This window comes from Lampris incognitus, chromosome 2, assembly GCF_029633865.1.
Source record: "Lampris incognitus isolate fLamInc1 chromosome 2, fLamInc1.hap2, whole genome shotgun sequence".
Taxonomy (NCBI): domain Eukaryota; kingdom Metazoa; phylum Chordata; class Actinopteri; order Lampriformes; family Lampridae; genus Lampris; species Lampris incognitus.
The window spans coordinates 114,149,321-114,170,338 of record NC_079212.1 but is presented as its reverse complement, the minus strand read 5'-3'; the positions used below and the strand labels follow the sequence as shown (position 1 = coordinate 114,170,338).

General features: G+C 41.0%; 1 protein-coding gene across 3 annotated transcripts in view; it reads left to right on the top strand.

Moving 5' to 3' along the window:
• The window catches only part of cpne5b (copine Vb), a 273,515-nt gene that overhangs the window by 210,886 nt on the left and 41,611 nt on the right, over positions 1-21,018 (top strand). For all 3 annotated transcript variants that reach the window (XM_056272953.1, XM_056272955.1, XM_056272954.1), the window contains 5 exons: positions 2,738-2,791; positions 3,658-3,719; positions 13,484-13,530; positions 16,646-16,827; positions 20,405-20,532. In XM_056272953.1, the coding sequence (XP_056128928.1) occupies positions 2,738-2,791; positions 3,658-3,719; positions 13,484-13,530; positions 16,646-16,827; positions 20,405-20,532 (473 nt within the window). The remainder of the gene's footprint in view (positions 1-2,737; positions 2,792-3,657; positions 3,720-13,483; positions 13,531-16,645; positions 16,828-20,404; positions 20,533-21,018) is intronic.

Sequence of the window (21,018 nt, the reverse complement as noted above, 5' to 3'; positions counted from 1 at the left end):
CCCTACTGTGGAGCAGAATTTCTTCCTTGAGGACAAAGTAAACTATCTGTCTTTATTTATTTATTTATTTTTGTAATAGGGAAGGAAAATATTAGTTTTATACCAAAAATTAAAAAATAAAAACCTTTGTAAATTAATCAAATTTCGCATCGGAAATAATCAGAAGATGTAAAGGGTTCTGGTTGGTTTGTTGAAAGATTTATCTCTTTAAAATATTAGTCAAAGCTCATCTTTAAGAAGACAAAAATCAAATGGCTGAAAGTAGAAATCTTAATAAAAAGATAACAGATTCATCACTTCAACTTGTAGGGGGCCTAGTCTTCAGACAAATACCTGCGTTTTAAACGTCAGCCTCATTATATGGGACAGTTGGTTAGGCACTAGCTCCCTGAGTGACTGAAAGGCCCTTTAGTTTTTGCACCAGCCGGGTGTTCGATGTGTCAGGCAAATTGCCATCCTTCCATGTTAAATTAGGTGCTGTCACTTTCATGCCCAGCAGCCATAGAGAATTGAAGTAATGAGCTGGGACATCTTTTGTCTCTGGATTGAATGTGACTCCAGCTCTCTGGCCAACTGAACATGGTAGGATACTTTAAATGTGACAGGGTGAACGTGGTTCCTGCACCTTCAACTTATCTTACCTACTGATATATTGTGGCTGAGATTCATTTTGAGTTTCCAAACATCTTCCTTCGTTTATGGTGGACCACCTGAGCACATTCAAACTTCAAACTCACAGATACAAACCAAATATCCATGATGAACTCTTTATACTATTTGGTTATTGGCTGGCTGTGTATTTTTCATTTTCCACTGAGCAGCATCTGCATCTCTTAATGGATAGACACAACCTTCTCTAACTTTTTACGTACTTATTTATTTTTTGCTATCCAAAGCACGGAAATACAAATTGTTCATACTGCTAATAAATAGTATACATCTGCTATACAGCATCTTCTTCTTCTCCACACATCCTCATTAGACTCTCTAAAACCAAGGTACATAAATAATGCAAAATAAAGTAGGACTTTGACTGTGTAAAATCAGAGTTAAATGAATGCTGGAAATAGAAGCTAAGTGAAGTCTAAAAATATACATTTACTAATTGAACGGAATAAACAATTTATGGAGTTATTTCTAAAGCACACCCAGTACTGTAATGAATAATTGACAAAGCTAGTCTTCCTGTCATACTGCATATGGATAGGATAGATAGAGCAGTGTGATGACAGCATCCCAGTCAGCTGGGCAACATCCTGAACAAAATGCTCATCTAAGATGCCTGTCTACGGAGCATGTACAGTAAAACTTACTTGAGTCAAGACAAGTTTATTAATAGAGCACATTTAAAAACAATCAACGTTAACTCAACTGTCCACTTTTTAATTCTACATTGTTCAGCAATTGTCAAATAAATAGGGCTGTAGATAGATAGACCGAACAAGGCACAGATAACAAAGACATGGTTGCACATAATAAACAAATGGCACCTCAGACTTCAGTGTGAGGGAGTACGGATGGGCTTTTAAGCGAGATTTAAAAGCATTAAGATGAAGAGGCAGACCTGGTAGACAGGTAGTTTGTCCCAAAGCCTCGGGGGGAGCAACAGCAAAAGCTGGATGCCCTTTCAGCTTCATTCGAGACCATGGAACAGACAAACGCATTCAACTAGAGAATCTTTGTGACCTGGAGGCGGAATGAGGGCAAAGGAGGTCTGAAATGTAGGAAAGGGCCAGGCCATGCAGTGTTTTAAAAACAAACAAGAAAACTTAAACCTTAAAATCAATTTTAAAACTAACAGAGCCAGCAGAAAGAGGCCAACACGAGCATCCAGGTAGCATGGCCGTCTATTCCGTTGCCTCCTAATGCGGGGATTGCCGGTTCAAATCCCCGTGTTACCTCCGGCTTGCTCGGGCGTCCCTACAGACACATTTGGCTGTGCCTGCTGGTGGGAAGCCGGATGTGGGTATGCGTTCTGGTCGCTGCACTAGCGCCACCTCTCATCGGTCAGGGCGCCTATTCAGGGGGGAGGGGCGCTACGTCTCCTTGGTGAAACTCCCCACTGTCAGGTGAAATGAAGCAGCTGGCGACTCCACATGTATCGGAGGAGGCATGTGGTAGTCTACCGCCCTCCCCGGATCGACAGAGGGGGTGGAGCAGAGATTGGGATGGCTCGGAAGAGTGGGGTAATTGGCCGGATACAATTGGGGAGAAAAAAAGGAGGGGGGGGGAATCCTCAAAAAAAAAGAAAGAGGCCAACAAAGGAGTGATATGTTCTCTCTTTTCAGTGCCAGTCAGTTGCGTCTATGTGGGGCTGAGCTGAAAAGCTGGAAAGCAATAAGTTCTTAAATTGATTTTCTATTCCCCAGTTATCATGTAAAAGCAGGTAGGCTGAGAACCCGTGGATGTGTAGCATCAGCTGTGTGTTTTGACAGAAGTTTGATGACAGCATGCTGCATACTGTATTAATTCCTGCTGTCTTGCTCTTAAATTAAATTTTTCCCCTGCATCAGTCTGTTTGGCCCCTACAATTAGAAACAGGGGAGCCTCTGTTGAGAATATCAGGGCCTGTTTTCAGAATCTTAAAACAAATTTGTATTCACAGCCATTTACTGTAAGAAATGAAAATAAAAGTAAAAGATAGACCAGAAAGAAGTTAGATCAGGAAAATGCTAGTCTGAAGTTCTGTGAAATCTTTTCTTAAATTAATTGATTTTAGATTATCTCTCTGCTTTAGGTGATCAATTCAAAGAAGAAAATGAAGAAAAAAAAATACGTCAATTCTGGAACAGTAAGTACAGCACTGACAAGTGAGCACATCTGAAATTAACCTGCATTTAACTGTGCCCCTTCTTTGCTAAATGTAAGCCTCCTGTACTTATCATGTGTTTTGTCAGCGCTTCCCAAGAAGATACTATGCTAGACAATTAAAGTGAATTAAGGCTTTTTTTCATCAAGTTTTATCACACCCAAATTTATTTCAACATTTGGTTAAAAAAGTCGAACAGGGATTGCCAGTATAAAATGAGGTAGTGTACAACACCTCCTTTTGTAGATGTAGTGTGCATGTGTGTGTGTGTGTGTGTGTGTGTGTGTGTGTGTGTATATATATATATATATATATATATATATATATATATATATATATATATATATATATATATATATCATATGGATGTAGAGTTGTAGTGGGTAATTACAGTGGATGTGATGTGGGCATAGGTTGGGAATGGTTTTTATGGAGCCTTGTGAGAGGAGACAAGGGAGATATTATTGAACTACTGGAGGCAATAAGATTGCATTAGGACATGAGAGTGGATAAAAGTACAACAAAACCTGGATGTAAGGTATGAGAGATCAGGGTTGGTAACAAAACAGCAATAAGGTGGTGACCAACTACCCATTTTAAGACCTATCTAGCTAGCCAGTAATGTGTTTAACTATGCCTAATCCTATCTTCAGACTTGGTTTCTTATTGAGCCCATCAGTCATGTGAAGTTGTTAACCCACTGTTCAGGTCTGCCTTCATTTGACATTGATTGTGATATTATTAGAGGAGCTGCTGCAGAGCCTCGATGAGACTTAGTTCTTTGTAATGCATACCTCAGAGTTATTCATACTGTCTGAATAGTATCATCATGAGTGTCCCTTTCTCAGGTCACCCTCTTGTCATTCTCAGTGGAGTCGGAGTGCACTTTTCTTGATTACATCAAAGGAGGGTGAGTTTTAATGACAGTAGTACCTACAGTATATTGCCCTACATGCACAATGACCTAGTTAATGTACAGAACAATCTAGGCATTTAAATTATTAAAAATGTAAAGCTCATTTAGAATAAATGTCTAATAATGTTCATCTCTATCTTTTGGAATGAAGTAGCAATCCAAGTATAGTTTTGTGCCAGAATTGTGAAAACATACTAATTTATGTTTTGAATGAAATTCAAAGATTAAAAAACTGCACTTAAATGCCTAAAGCTGAACTACTGACTTTTCCATGTAAACATGGATGTAAGCAAACCATTCCATGTAAACATGGAAAAGTTTGTTTACATTCAAAATTTCCCTTGTGAAGACATAGTGTGTTGTTAGACCCCACAGAGTGCACTGACAAAAGTTATTACCTTCAAAGACGTTCGGAAAATCTTAATTTTTGATATTTAGATGGCTTCAGTTTTTACATGATATGGCAGTCATGTTTACGTCCGGACTTCAGCGCAGTGGCTTGGAAAGGAAGGTCCTGTGATGTTGGTGTTTTTGTTATGGTACGAGGACCCACTTTTTTGCTCAGTACCACTACTTGTGGCCAAAAACTCTGCAGTTCATCTTTCACACATCTTTTAAACACAATTGATTCTACTGAACATCAGGTGCTTTCAATACTCAGGAGTGAAGTGGAAAAGTTAGATCAAATAGCAACCTTCTAAGATCAGTCGTATTTGACTAACACAGGGCCGGTACTGGTGCCAGCTCCTGAACCTAATCTCGAACCATTCCAACCATTTGCAACACCAAAAGGAAACTGGTTTTCAGTCAGTAAAGTCAGCTCTGTTCCAGCCCCGTTTACCTGTCGGACCGGGTCCGAGGAACCTGTGACATCAGGATCGGGGGGATAGGATAATATTGTCACCAACTAAAGATCAGTTTGTAGTTGGCCGATTTATGATCGCTGTATCGATATCACTACAATGTCATCAATATCCATCACCAACCGACCTTGATTTTGGACGCTGTCATCAGTCATAAGTATAAAAAGAGTGAGTGATAATAGACTGCATTGCCAAAGTTTAGTTATTAGATTTTTGACAAAAGTAATATCCCCCATTATAAATGGATGATATGATAATTGGAATAAGAACATTCTAGATAGGTGACTAACTCATGGCCTCCTCAGGTGCACCAGTACCACAGTTAAGGCACTATTTCAGTATATTACATTGTTTTTAATAGCTGGATTCCTCTAAACACTGTGTTCACGTGGATTATTTTATTCATGGATTCTTTTATTCATACTCACGGTCAGGTTTTGTACGTAGTTGTACAGTACAAACAACATCCAGTTAACAGTGCCATCTGGTTGCATAATTGTTTTGCTTCTCAATGCAGTGGACATGAGGGTTGGTTTGTAAAAAGATTTACTGGTTCGTCAGTTCAGCACCGGCCCGGTGACATTGAAAGAGGGGTGTCGGACCTCAGGTACCAGCCCTTCATCCTTTGCTGATTTTTAAGCCTGTTGCTTTGACAATTGAATGACATGTCACTAATAAGGTGAACTGTGCCTCTTAGACAAACTGAGGAGTGCTTTGATACCTCCCTCTCCATCACAGTGGGTGAGCTGTCAGGGCTTTTATGAGCTGTGGCAAAGCTGACAAGTGTGGCTTCTTACTGACAGTTTCTAGCTTTAGCTGATGGACAGTACAATAACTTAAAGGTGTAGTGGTCTGTTTTCAAAGACGCTATACTCATCAGTAGGCCCCTCTGACTGGCTCATATAAAGTAGTATATCAGAGTGACTGGTTGTAAATGTGGAACCATTGTTGCTCTGTAAATCAGATGAATTAGGAGTGCAAACAACTACACTGTCTTTTCTCTTTATTGCACAAAAAAAGAAAAGAAAAAAAACTTAACGAATGTAAATGCACATTTATTTTGCACTGGACAGTCTTACAGTCTGCATCATGGAAGACAATAAACTCCACTCACTTAATGCATGAAAACCAACATTGAAGTATAAACTGTCCTATTCGAACCATTCACCGCAAAAGCACTTTACTTGTCTCTTTCTCTGAGTTGGTTGCACTGGGTCTTAATGGCCTGTTTTTCAATTCAAGATCAGGGTACAAGCAGGGGTTAAAGTGGGATTTGGTAAGTGGGGGATCTCTGTATTAGAGAGGTGGGCAAAAGTGCGGGAGTAATAGCATTGTTAGCTAATAATAGCTACCGGTAGCTAACGTTTGCTAGCTAGTTAGTTATTTTAATGAAAATATTGCATGGCTAGAGCTAAGGTTGGACAAACATAACTAGCTAGCTACCAGTAACGTAACCGGAGGCTACCGATAGTTAGCTTGCCTAGCAGCATTCAAACAACTAGCCAGCAACGTCAGCAACTAGCTAGCAACGTTACCAGGTGGAAGATAGCTAGTTAGCTAGCTAGCTAACGTTACGTTCGCTAACGTTAGTTGCTTGAATGAAAACCACAGCGGAGCTAGACAAAACTATTGGAAATACTATTGGAAATACACTGAAGATACTCACTCTTTATGCCCCCCAATCCAAGATAATAGTGCAGGTAGCAGGTTCTCTCGAGTCTTGTCTGCCTGGTGCGGTGAACTGACTCACCCGTGAGTGTGAAGCCAGTCTCCTTTGATGTCAAGTCTGGTGAAGCCAGACAGCAGGCAGGTGCGGGTCACGTGAGGACGCGATATCGTTCAAACTTTTAGAAAAAGTAAAGTAGTATAAAAATAGAAGAACGACTTTATTTGCGATTTATTTTGTAATGCTTGTGAATTGGCTGCATCATGTTTTTTGTTTTAAATTTTACTGTGACAAAAAGGTTGAAATTACTCCTGTCTACAGAGTGCCGGATCTCAGCTCCGGTTGACTTGGGGGAGGAGGGGATGCCGGTGTCGGGATCCGGGTAGCTCCGGCCCACTTTAATCACTGGGTACAAGAGGGGTCCAGTGTGATGTGCAGAATTAAGATGATAATTTTCTCCCTGCACTGATTATGGTTGGCGCTAACTTGAAAGTGAGGAAATAATTTACACCACATCAGCCGTCAAGATCACAGAGGTTGAGTTAGGATGAGGAAATGTTTTTTTTTATCATAACAATACAAAGAGTTCCACTGTACAAGAATGGGAAGATCCAGAGGTCAGCATGTCATGCTTGACCCCAAAGAGTGGGGACAAATAGAAATTGATATTCCACCTATGTTTAATTACATTCAGAATATTTAATTATCAGAGACAAACATCTTTTTTATAGGGTTGATTAAAATCACATTTCTGATGTTGGAAGTTTGGGAAAACAAGTCTGGCATTGTTGCTTTTAAGCGACAGACTTATTGTTGCCTGCAGTGACAATGTCCTCAGCAGGTCTATGTCTTTATTTTTGTCTGTGTTGGAAAGGGATGCAAAGACCTGTGTTGTCATTAATGAAATAACTGCAAAATTTTCATTTAATTTGATTTGCTGAAAAAAAGGAAATTGAATGATCATCCCCGTCAAGTTGTACTCTGTTTTCTGGAAAATTATTTAGGAATCAGTATCAAGGAGTCTGGAGAGAGAGAGAGAGAGAGAGAGAGAGAGAGAGAGAGAGAGAGAGAGAGAGAGAGAGAGAGAGAGAGAGAGAGAGAGCGAGAGAGAGAGAGAGAGAGAGAGAGAGAGAGAGCGAGTGAGAGTGTGTGTGTGTGTGTGTGTGTGTGTGTGTGCGTGCGTGTGCATGCATAAGACTGGGAGTAGGGAGCCTGGGTGTAGAAAGTGAACACAGGTGCGAGGGCAGTGAAAGTAAATTGATTTAGTGCCATCTCCGATACAAAATGGAAATAACTATGTAAGGACACACACTGTGAACAAATACAAGAAGCTAACACACACACACACACACACACACACACACACACACACACACACACACACACACACACATGCACTCACACACATAACCCATAGATACTAACATATACTACATATCTCCTGCTGTGGAATTAAAAGAGCCTTCGACTGTGTAAGGGACCAGTGTATTTATAAGCTTAATAGAACGGAGAAGAAAGAGAGATGCAAAAGATGTTTCACTTTCCCAAACATGTATGGCAAGATGGGTGTTGTGCCTGTAACTCATGGCCTGGCAGGTTTTGAGGTTCCAGCATGTAAACTATGTACCAGTCAATCCAAAAGGATGGTGTGCGAGTTTCTTTTGCTTAACTGATACATCACTTCCCTACACAAAAATGTCAAAAACAAGACTAGACATTAATGGCAAACAATGTTTATTATTAGGAAACAGGCTTTATTTATCTCTGATTTATTTATTGTCTTCCCATTTCTGCTGCACTGATGAAATGATTTGAGAAGTGCAAATGCATTCAGAAGAGAAAGACATTGTCGAGAATTGAGGCTGAACCCAAGTGCAGACAGCAGAACGAGCAGGTAAAAACACAACTTTTGTTGTGAACAGGCAGAGATAGTGAGGCGATGGCTGGCTGGAGGGCTTGGCAGGCAGATGAGACGGCTGGCAGGCTGGTGAATTGGAAACAACTAAAACAGGTGTCAGATGGGCGGGCTAAGCAAACTGGCAAAAACTGGCAAAGCAGTCAAACTGGCAATTGACGTAAAGTCAAAGTTGGAAGCATGGCACATCTAACAAACTGTGTGTTAGGCAATGATCCGGCAGGGACTGGTTGCTGGTGCAGGGTTATTGTAGGGAAATGGTGATGGCTTGATGGCAGGCAGGTGTGCTGATTCCCAGATGGTGAGCAGGTGCACAGGGAGAGAGAATGACAGAGGAAGTGCAGAGGAGAGAGGAAAGGGCGGGCAGGGGAGAGGAAACAATCAGACAGACAAAACCTAATCAGACCAGATACTCATACCTCATACTAAAAGGCTGAAAATAACAACAAACACACTTATACAACAGACAGGCAGGTGTCATGGAGGAGGGGCCATGATAGAACCCCCCAACACGCGCCTCCGGGCGAGGTACCCTGCAGCTTTCCTCCGGGCTGTGTCCCTTCCAATCAAGGAGGTACTGCAGGCTGCAGCCACAGTGGCAAAAGTCCAGGAGACAATGAACCGTGTAGGTGAGGTGGTCATCTATAATGTGAGGAGGTGGAGGAGGAGGAGGAGCCAGAGGAATCAAAGGACTTATGGAGACACGTTTCAGGCGACTGAAAGTGACTCTCTCCACTACAAAGGGTCCCATGAATGTAGGAGACAGTTTATTACTGTCCATTTTTAAGGGCAGATCTTTTGTTGAGAGCCATACCTGGTATCCAGGGGTATAAGCAGGAGCTGGGGTACGACGATGGTTTGGGAGTTGCTGATACCGACTAGAGGCTCTCAACAGGGCAGTACGGGCTTAGTGCCAGGTCTTGTGGCTTCGACAGATGTGGGATTGGACTGACAGTATCAGGATGTCTTTTTCCTAAGATGGGAAGAGTGGGGGCTGATAACTATACAAGCAATGGAATGGTGACATACCTGTAGCAGAGGTTGGCAGGGTGTTATAGGCATACTCCACCCATGGGAGTTGGGAGGCCCAGGAGGATGGATTGGCGGACACAAGGCCACGGAGAGTAGTTTCTAGTTCCTGGTTGGCCCTTTCAGCTTGACCGTTAGTTTGTGGATGAAACCCGGAAAAAAGGCTGATGGGGGCAGCGATGGCAGAGCAGACAGTGGAGGTGAATTGGGACGGTCTAAGACGATGGAACAGGGAAGGCCATGGAACCAGAAGACCTCCCCTTACCAGCAGTTTGCTGTTTGCTTGGCAGAAGGTACTTTAGACAAGGGTAGGAAGTGGGTGAATTTGCTGAAGTGATCAATAACAGTTAAAATTACAGTTTTACTGTCCGAGGCGGGAAGACCAGAAATGAAGTCCAGAGCCAGATGAGACCAGGGACAATGAGGAACAGGCAGAGGGTGCAGCAGTCTGGGCTGAGTGAATATCTTATTCTGCGCACAGACGAGACAGGCATAGGACTTGGTGTACTCCTCCAGGGTTGGCCACCCGAACCACCTATGGAGGAATGCCAGAGTGCGGGTTACATCAGGATGACAGGTAAGTTTAGAAGAGTGAGCCCATTGCAGAGCACATGACTTAACAGCGTCAGGGACAAATAAGCGACTGGGGGGCCGTTTCCTGGGTCGGGTTGACTCTGCTGTGCAATTTTCACCTCATTCTCAATTTCCCACATTATGGCCATGATGACACAAGATGTAGGAATGATGGTGTCTGGGGAGGAACTGGACTCACCCTCTCTCTCACGTAGATGAGACAGAGCATTGACTTGGTGTTCCTGGTGCTGGGCCTGTAGGTCAGAGTGAAATTGAAACAGCCAAAAAGAGCCCACCTGGCTTGACAAGTATTGAGATGTTTTGCTGACTGGATGTATGCCAGGTTCTTGTGATTTGTCCAGACCAAAAAGGGAAGCTCAGATCCTTCAAGCCAATGCCACCATTCCTCCAATGCCAGCTTCAGTGCCAGGAGCTCACAATTGCCCACATCATAATTTCTTTCAGCAGGAGAGAGATGGTGGGATAGAAAGGCACATGGGTGACGTTTACCATCCTCTTAGGAACATTGCAAGAGGACCTACCTCACCCCGATGTCTGAGGCATCTACTTTGACAACAAATTGCTTCATCGGGTCCGGCTGAATGAGGATAGCTGCTTCAGCCACAGAAGTCCACTGAAACTGTCTAGAGGTGGAGGTTAGAGCTGTTAGTGGGGCTGCAATATGGCTGTAAATACTGATAAATCTCCTGTAGAAGTTAGCAAAACCAAGGAATCTCTGAAGTTGCTTGCGGCTGGCAGGGCTTGGCCACTCAAGGACCGCTTTTACCTTTTCTGTATCCATCTCTATCTGTCCAATGGCGATGATGTAACCCAGGTAGGTGACTGAGGGTGCATGAAACTCACATTTTTCTGCCTTCTCCGGGAGCCATTGGAGGATTTGGTGGACATACTGAGCATGCTCGGGAGAGTTTTCTGGAATAGATCAAGCTATCGTCCAAGCAGACAAACACAAAGCAATCCAACCTGTCCCATAGGACATCATTTACCAGGTTCTGGAAGATGGTGGGGATGTTGGTGAGCCCGAACGGCATCACAAGATATGCGAAGTTGCCCAGAGGAGTGTTGAAGGTCATCTTCAATTCATCCCCTTCATGGATCTGGATAAGGTGATAAGCATTACAGAGGTCAAGCTTTGTGAACACTGTGGCTCCCTGGAGAGAATCGAAGGCAGAGGTCATGAGAGGCAAAGGATATTTGTTTTTTGCTGTTATGTTATTGAGTCCACTGAAGTTGATGCATGGGGGGAGGGTTTGGTCCATCTTTTCCACAAAGAAGAAGCCGGCACCCAGGGGCAAGGTTGATAGGCAGATGATTGCTGTAGCTGAGGAGTCCTTGATGTATCTCTCCATCACCTCCCACCTCAGGCTTTGAGAGACTGTAGAGGCCCTGTGCACCTCTGCCTAGCACTCTCTGACTGCTGGGCAGAGGTGCACAGGGCAGCAGTTCAATGGCACAACCATATGGGTGATGGGGAGTCAGAGAGTGGGCTTGCTGCTTACCTAAAACTGCCTAAAGGTTGTGGTACTCCGGAGGGACTGAGGACAGGTCAGGGTTCTCAGGACTGGAAACCTGACAGGGAACAGACTGAGTCAAAGCAGACTGAAGACACCTGGCATGACAGCAGGGGCTCCAACTAACAACTTTGGCAGAGGCCCAGGGGGGGGTATGTTTAATGAGCCACGGATGACCAAGAACGATAGAAATATAAGATGAATTAATAACAAAGAAGCTTAATTCCTCCTGATGGTTACCGGACAGTTGGAGGCGTGCAGATGCAGTTTTAGAGGTGACCCTGGCTAGGAGTCCATGCATCCAGGGCATTGTCTTCTAATGACTGATCCAGGCTTTCGGTAGGAAGACCTAGCTGCTAAAAAACAGCATCTGGAAAACTTTCATCTGTACCTGAGTCTATTAATGCTAATAGTTCAGTGGACTGACTTTTCCAGGTGAGTGTTGCATGCAGCTGAGTCTGAGGACGGGGAGAAAAAGTGTTGGGCAGTATGGCTCATCAGGATCCCCCCTCGACTGATGAGCCTGCTCATTAAACTGATGATGAGGACAAGAGACCAGAAAGTGTCCTGGCTGGTCACAGTACAAACAGCTGTTACTAGCATGTGGTGATGCGTTGCCGTTCCTCCAGACTGAGGCAGAAGCGGCTCAGTTGCATAGCTCTGGCTATTGGTGAGGGCTCTTGCCTTGGTAGTACTTGGAAGATGCCAGCATCCATCCTCTTTACTCGGCTCACCGGGCCTGGCTGAGGTGGAAACCGCTGAGAAGGAGCATCTGTGGGGAAGTGGCACTGCTTCTCTCTCTCCACTCATGGAGGCAGTTATGACTGAGGCGATCAAATCGTAAAAAATAATGGTAATGTATTTTGTATGTGGCCATGTTGGCTGTATCGGCAGGGGAGGGGTGCAGTTCGTTGCTGAAGGCCCTGGCTGAAACCTCATGGTATGCTGCTCATTCCTCATACTAAAAGACTGAAAATAACAGTAACCCCATTCACGAAATAGGCAGGCAGGTGTCACGGAGGACGGGTCTTGACAGAAAAACGGAATGAGACAGGAACAGAGAGAAGGAATGATAGAAAGAAGCTAAAGGAAAAGGAAAGTGTTAAAATACTAATGCAGACAACTGTAAACATCTGTTTGTGGTAAACTCTTAGCAAGGAGCATCCTTTGCACTTGACACAGTGACAAGCTGTGAAAGATCTCCCAGTATTTTTCGAACACCAACTTTTCTTTTCAACAAGAAAGTAGAGGTATATCACAATCAATGATAGAACCATGCTAACAGATGACAGTAACCCCATTTATACCTTTCTGAGTTTTGGCCTAATATTTCTGCTTTTCTTTAGTCGATCGATAGTGATACCTCCTATATAAAAACAGATTCTACAAGAGGAAGAAGAAAAAAACTACACAGTACGCTCAGGCACATTTATAATGAGTTCAGAGTACACAGTTACTATTGAATTAATAAAATTGGTTAATTAATGCTAAGGTCAGCAAGGTCTGGCTTGTGGCATATCTCCCTCTCTCTACCATGAAAGGTTAATGTGAATCTTTTACACGCTCAAATTATGGTCATTCTTATTCCTTCCTCTTAAGGGCACATAACTAATGAGAGGCTGTCATCTCAGCCACCTGAAGGTCACATCTCGTTGTCGTAAATTAGTAAGAAGAGGGCAGTGCTTCATCAGCAGAGAAAATTGGATTATGATTTGCTCTTAAGTGCGCTATCATTGTAATTTCTTGTTCCCCAGCTCAGCATTAGAGTTTTTCCAAACACTACCTATCACCTGCTGCTACTTATTTTCCTGAAAACAATGGCAAAGAGGAGAAAATCTGAAATTGAGGACTGTTTATTATATCCTATTGAAAAAAAAAGTGATACGTCACACCCTCAAATCAAAAGCAATACAAGATGAGACTGTGAGACTCCAAATATTATTCCAAATATGAACCTCAAAATTTTGTTTTCATTACAAATAAAATCCATCTTTATCTGCTGTTTATATTATGTTATTAAATATTTTGTTCTCCATATTGTGTGCTAAAAATGCATTTATGTTCAGTGTTTGTTATTCCATTTGTATGTTTGTGTGGTTTGCAATTTGGTGTCGAGGGATCGGTATTTAACGATTTTTGACTTTTTTTCCCCCATCACCCTCTCTCAATTCTGATTCTAGGACTCAGATCAATTTCACTGTGGCCATTGACTTTACGGCATCTAATGGTGAGTGATTCAACAGGCAACGTACGGGGCAGTGAATGGATGGAAGTGTTCTTTGTCACATATCTGTGGTCAAAGAATCAGTCGCAACCACACACACACACACACATTGGTAAAGCACATACAGTAGACAAACCCATACACACACATTCACTTATTGCCAGTAACCACACCTCCCCATCTGACTAGCTTATCTCTCCAAATGCTTTGCCAATTCACTCTAAATACCATTGTGGCCAATAATTAGATTCATTTGTTTTAGCAAAGAAGGCAAATCCTACTGCTGCACTTCTTCTTGTCCTAAAGGCTACACTTAGTTTAATTTTATCAGTTAACTGCCTTTAATTACAGCTGAAAACAGCAGATACGGAATTATCTGGAAGGGAGAACTCTTCAGAGTAAATTGTCTACATAATTGGAAAATAAGGTCTGACCATAAATCTGCCTTGAGGTTTGCTCCCTGGGGATGGATGTACATTCAATTTGTTCAACACTTGGTTTCAGATTATATTGACTGGAGCTATATTTAATCATTGTGCTTGGTGGCAGGCAGACAACATGGTCTGCATCGGAAATTGCATACTACATACCACATACTTCTTATGTGTACTATATTCCAGTGTACAATTAGAGTGTGAGTAAAAAGTACCATGGCTTTTCAGACATAATGTCATCATAGAGCCGAGCTGCTTCCTGTCAGCCCTTTGCAGATTAATGAAGACACACATCATATAAACCTCCACGAGTGTGGTTACTAACATCTTTTTTTCAAAACATAAACCAAACCATTGATTTTAACCACTACTTTCTGCTTAGCACAGTGAAAAGTAATAGTTGAGTTTAAATGGTCCCACAAATCCACTGCTTGGGTTTGAACCACCTTCCGCCATTGTTGGTTGTTGTAATGACGTGTTGCAGTGCATTGGGGGATACTCATGTCAGCATGGTGTCCAGTGCTTGCATGCAACAATATTCCTCTGAATGTAGTATTACATCTGGGTATTTTTCACATACTGTTTAATAGTTTCTAACATGCTTAAAACACTCACATAATATTTTGGCGTACTAAAAAAATACATGCAAGTATGCAATTTCGGGTGCAGCCTGGGTGAGAGTGATCAAATGCAAGTGTTTGTAAAGAAAAGACAGCAACAGCAGTGTTAAATGCATAAGAAGCATTTACTCTATACTGATAAGAATTGTTAGTGCAGTGTGTTTTGATTAAAGGTAACTTGGAAATAAACATGTCTTATATAACATTGTCAAAAGAATGCGATAATGTCTGTTTGTGCTATGTTAACCTTACAAGCCAGAACAATCTCATGAGGTAGATCTTCACAGATCGCACTGCCTTCCTGCTCACTGAGAAACATTGCAAAGCTCGGTGAATTATCCACACGTTATTCACACAGTATACAGTTAACAATTACAATAAATTTACAGCGAAGGGGTTTTATTCAGGACTGCCTTTCTTATTGGGGTAAATAGTTAAACGCTCACCTGTAGTAATGGCGTACTTCTGGACACATCACAATTTACAATAATATTTTCTGAAGTTCCTTGAAAAATTCTCAACTAAAATGCATTTGTTTGTTGAGTTTGTTGTATAGATTTATTATTCATTTCATTTTAATATTATTATTTTATTTTTGTCTGTTTTTTGTTTCTTTTTTACATGTTCAAAATAAATCAAATCAAAATATGAATAAGAACTTTATGAATAATGTCTACAGAGGGATATTTGAGATTTTGAGACATTGAGTTGACAAACCTTCAGCTAGTTATTCAGACTGACAAGGCTACAAGGCTTTCTACACACACACATCTCTCTCTCTCCCTCTCCCCCCTTCTCTTATTCTCTCTATTTTTTCTTCATAATTTATGCTTTGTTTGGTTGAAAGCCAACCCAGCCAAACATTTAATTGTTTTTGTTGCTCACTGTCACTTTCCTCAGATTAAATCCCTTTGGCTTTACCAAGTACCCTGTTTTTTGCTTGAAGGAATAGATAGTGCATAACAAATGGAACAAGCATATCTGCATCTCCCTGTCAGATTATTTTCCATCCTTCTTTCAAAAAAGGAAAAAGATAAATCCCATATGCCAACTTTACTTTTTGCATAAAAAATAATTTTTGTATGTCTTAATGGTGAATCTAATATCATTATTACTTATGTATTAGTAAGTATGGTACATGTGTAACTGAATTTGCAGATGGCCTGATATCAATAGCAGCATATGTCATGAGCATAGCATTAATACTGCCAGGGATAGGCATTTGATTCCTGTTGGGGCTACTCATACTATAATTTGGTGCAGTCTTTCCATTTAAAATGCTTAACATGCTTTGTAGATAGATAGATAGCTAGATAGACATAGATAGAGAGAGAGAGAGAGAGAGAGAGAGAGAGAGAGAGAGAGAGAGAGAGAGAGAGAGAGAGAGAGAGAGAGAGAGAGAGAGAGAGAGAGAGAGAGCCCTATATATGGCTTCACAAATGGTTTTTCCCGTAGCTATCATGACTCTGAATTCCTCCTTATAGTCCCCTCCTCACACACCATTGGCATGCATACGATCATTCCTCTAATTGCTGTATGTAATGTTTGTTTCTGTTATTGTGTAACTGCATTGTTCGTGACAATATGTGGAGTGTCTGCTGTTGTCCATGTGCTGCAGAGTTTAATGTGTACTGAAAACAAATTCCACCGGTCTTGGTCGTGTGGCTAATAAAACAATCTAATCTAATCCAATCTAATCCAATATATGTTTTTTCCTCTCCAGAACGAAATTACAAAATGTATTTTTTACTTGTGTTTATTTTAGCATTAAAATTAGAAGTGTTTCACATGCTGCAATGTTAAGTGCTACTCATTGGTAGTTAGTTATCAATAATTATCAATAATCCATGGTTGCTGCAAATAAATAGTGCTTTGATATATCTCTGTGACCCCGTTGTTTAATATTGGTGTGTTAATAATCAAGAGATTCCTTACTAGCAAGCATCGCTCTTAACTTAAATGATACTGTATATTGATTTCATTCTTCTAGTTTCCAGTTATCGCTTAATGAACCGGGACCCACAATGACCCCTTTTTGACCTATGACAAAATCCTTCCACATAGGTAACCCCTCTCAATCCACCTCATTGCACTACATGAACCCCTACCAGCTGAATGCATATGCAATGGCCCTGAAAGCCGTTGGAGAGATCATTCAGGACTACGACAGTGATAAGATGTTCCCTGCACTGGGCTTTGGAGCCAAACTGCCCCCTGACGGGCGAGTCTCACACGAATTCCCTCTGGTGAGTGATTTCTAACCTCTTGAGCTTTTGCTGATGTTAATGGTAGCATGGGAAAAAAAGGGTGGCAGAGATCCATTTGAGGGCATTTTTCAAAGAGTTACCTCTGACTTGTTTCCATCTGTCTGTAGTTTATAACTTCTGAGTCAGAATTATAAGATAATAGTTTGTTTTGTTTTGTTTTGGGGTTTTTTTACAGCCCGTGTCTTATTTTCATAGTTTTTGCCATCTTGTACATTGGTTAAGATATAATTTTGCTCATCAGCTTCATTTTGGAGATTTTGGATACGGATCACCACTAGATATTGCTTTATAACAGTATCTTATGATGGACCAAAGTACAAGCATTGAACCCGTCCTTTCAACAAAAACAATGGAAAAAAAAACCCTAGACGCAGGAGCAAGCTGGTCTATTTCAGGGCAAGGAGAAAAGCTATTTTTGGGGGCCTGTGATCTAGGGCTATTGCTTCCTACCACAACAACAACAACAACAACAACAACATGAAGAAGGGGAAGTGTTTAAATAGCACATTTCTTAAAAGAAATTATGAAGTGCTTCAAGTGATACTCACTGCATAACCCACACACCTTCTATTTTGTCTATACATATGCAACTGAAGATACACCCATTTAATTTGTATGAGAAGAAATTTGCAGTCCTTACCTTACCTAATTATTTAAATTAACTTAGACCTACACTTTCCATATACCTCTGGAAGTAGTTTCCCACTTTGAGAAGGTGTTTTGTATAGAAGATGAGCAGAATGCAACAATCACACCACTTGCTTTGTCTCTTTTGTGGTGCAAGGAATCAATTCCCAGAAGATCCAATTCCAAAGAAAAAAGTCAATTCCCTCACACACTTGTCACCTCTGCATTGATTTATTAAAAAAAAAGGCGACGTTTCAGCCACAAGGACCTTTCTCAAGACATATCTATCACAAAGTGACACAGTGTTTAAATACAGCCCATGATATTTATGATAGTCCACAGCTGTGTTGGAGGTGTGTCCAGGATCACATACAACAGCTAAATTTAAGATTCCCTCATCTGTCAAAACACACAATATCCACAGTTGTCCACATTCAAAATCCCCCTGATTTTACCGAAAAGCAAAACATCTCTCACAGGTCAGTGGTGCATACACAAGATACAGCCCAAATCCACAGCATACAAATGCCCCTTGGGGTCCCACAACTTCAGATTCGTCCATGTACAAATAGACGAAATATATATAAACGAAAACACATTTTCGGGAGGACAACCCCACCCCAAAAAAAAACAGAAAACAAAGAAAAAAGATGTGTGCATGCTTGTTATATCTCGTGTGTGTGGGGTGGGCTGGGGGGGGGGGGTCAAAGGGCTTAAAAAATCAAAATGATAAAATAGAAAAGGTGAAGGACATAGACCAACTCTTGACAACACCACAAAACAAGAAAATACCTTTTCTTTGATAGGTGTTTTGTGTAGACATCAGATGAAAAAAATGTCTTTGGATTTATTATACCTTTCTACATTTTTGAGCAGATGCAAACGCTTCCTCTTGATTTTTGTGATCTGTCATCATGCTGTACTCCGGGTTTGCACAGCACGTGACTGTCTTTCTTTAAACTGGTCGCAGAGTATATGCAGGTCTTTCTATGTGTAACCTAAAATAACAAAACATATATTTTCATTAAGCCTAATTCGGTGATGAAATCATTTTCATTTGGACATTGATATTTTATTGGCCTTCTAAAGCCAGCCTAAATCTCTTGAGCTCAGCTCAGTTCACTATAAGATATTAGTGTGGGAAGGAGCTGTTGAGAATTGGTTGCGCCCAGCAGCTAGAATCTGGACCAATTTGGGAACTATGAGGAGTGCTTTAAATGATGAGCAACTCTATATTTTAAAAATGAGGAGGAGAGGTTGGCACTGATGCTGCCATAGTTTTATCAAATACATGTACAAAGATGGCAGGAATCATGTACAGACAATAAATAACTACACTGACTGATCTGCAAGCGGTAGCGGTGTTCACTAGTAAACCAGTGCATGTGAAAATTTGCCACTCCACAGTATAGGCTGCTAGATGGTACAATATGAAGCCTAAGTCTGCATGGTTTAAAGATATGATGCATTTGCTTATAAAGTGCATCTTTTCAATGTATTTTTGTTAAAACTACACGTGGAAAATAGATTAGATGCCAAAACTGAACTTTACCCTGCACGTATTCTGCACAGAATCTATGGTGGCTTAAACAATCTAATTCACTGATATGGGTGCTAAATCAGTGAATCAATCAATCAATCAATCAATCAATCAATCAATCAATCAATCAATCAATCAATCAATCAATCAATCAATCAATCAAGTTGCATTTTATATAGCACTTTTCTAGCTGCAACAGCCACTCAAAGCGCTTTACAATTAATTAAGTCACACACACATCATATATTGATGGCATGGAAGTGTCGGAAATCCTGTTTTCAAGAAAGGCTTCGGTAGTAATCAGCACTGAATATTCGGCGCTTCGGCTGGGGGGGGATGACTCATGAGGGACTCAGCCAGACATTTTTCCGTTCTCGGCTGAGACGGATGGCATAGCGCTAAATGGCATAGCATGAAATGGGAGTGCATTACACTCGGCAGCTATTTTCGGGCCATTCCACGCACTGTGTAAACCCGGCCATAGTTGACAGGCTACTATGCAGTGACTTAAATTTGCATTCAGTCAACAGGGCGGCCCCAGCCCAATTGGGGCCCCACACAATTGCATGGGTTGCGATTTATGTTCAAGCATGCGTCTGCTAGTGCCTCCGTTAGACGTGTACATAATGATAATAATAATAATAAACAATGGATCACGAGTAACATCAAAATACAAGAACTACAGAAGCTCGCACTACTTGGAACATCTCATATCCTAAGAAAGGCACTATCCATCAAATAGACTTCTACCTCATTCTAAACCTAGGCCCAAGGAATCGGCCCAGTTATTATGTTGTATTATGGCATGAAGTTAAAGGAAATGTGTATAATAATAATAATCATCATCATCATCATTACATAGCTTCTCATTATCTATGACATCTCATTTGTGCTGGCCGGGTAGTTGGTCAGTGTTTATTACAAGTTACAGTGAGTACAGACTGGTCATTCCTGCAAGTTTAACAATGAAGTTGATCAGCAATGGATAGACAATTAATAATATTGGACATTTCAGGTTATGACTTTTAACTCAGTCTTTTGTTTTCACTTCCAAATACATAGTTTAGATAATTGTGGTAAACTGGACTTGTTGAGACATGTCTGATGTTTGTGTTCTGGTGCCCAGTAAGATGTCACTAAAAAGATATGTTTAGCAGTGCTGCCGTGTCCAAAATCTCCAAAATGAAGCCGGTGAGTAAAATGATGTCATGACCTATATGCATGATGGTCTAAACTATGAAAGCAAGACCCAATCTGTAAAAAAAATGGACTTGTCCTTTAAGTAACAAGAAAATATTTGTCTTGGTCTTTGATTACATTATGTGATGAATTGAGCCATCAAGACTATGAAATTGACTTGGTTGTCTGTGTGGTTTACTTCCTCTTCAGAATGGCAACATAGAAAACCCCTACTGTAACGGTATTGAGGGGATCCTGGAAGCATACCATCAGAGTCTGAAGACTGTCCAGCTATATGGTCCAACCAACTTTGCCCCTGTGGTCAACCACGTTGCCAGGTGATGGAAAACTTAGCTGGTGACAAGCTGCCATTATTTGTTTCCAGTAACACTTTATAACATGTTTTTAAGACTATTAAAAATACAGTTCGTAGGAATGAGAGTAGCTGCAGGTAAATGATAAGAAATAAGAAAGTAAAAAAGTTGTAATCACCAATGCCAGTATTCTAATGACTGATATTTCCTAAGTACAAGTAAGAAAAATTGTTATCGCTTCGCATGTTGGCATTAGCAAAATGTGACTGATACACACATTTCTATCACTGATTGTTTGTAACTGATGGCTATGATAATGGCTTTTAATTACTTTGGCTTTAAATTAGTGATAACTGCACTGATTATTATAAAGAGACAAGAAATGCTTAATTTTGCAGTTTATTGGTGACGTATAGATGAAAAAACAGTTGTTGCCACCAACAATGATAATTGTCCATATAATTGTCTATTCTAGGGCAATAAGATTTAATGGATGCTTTTTCTTTCAGT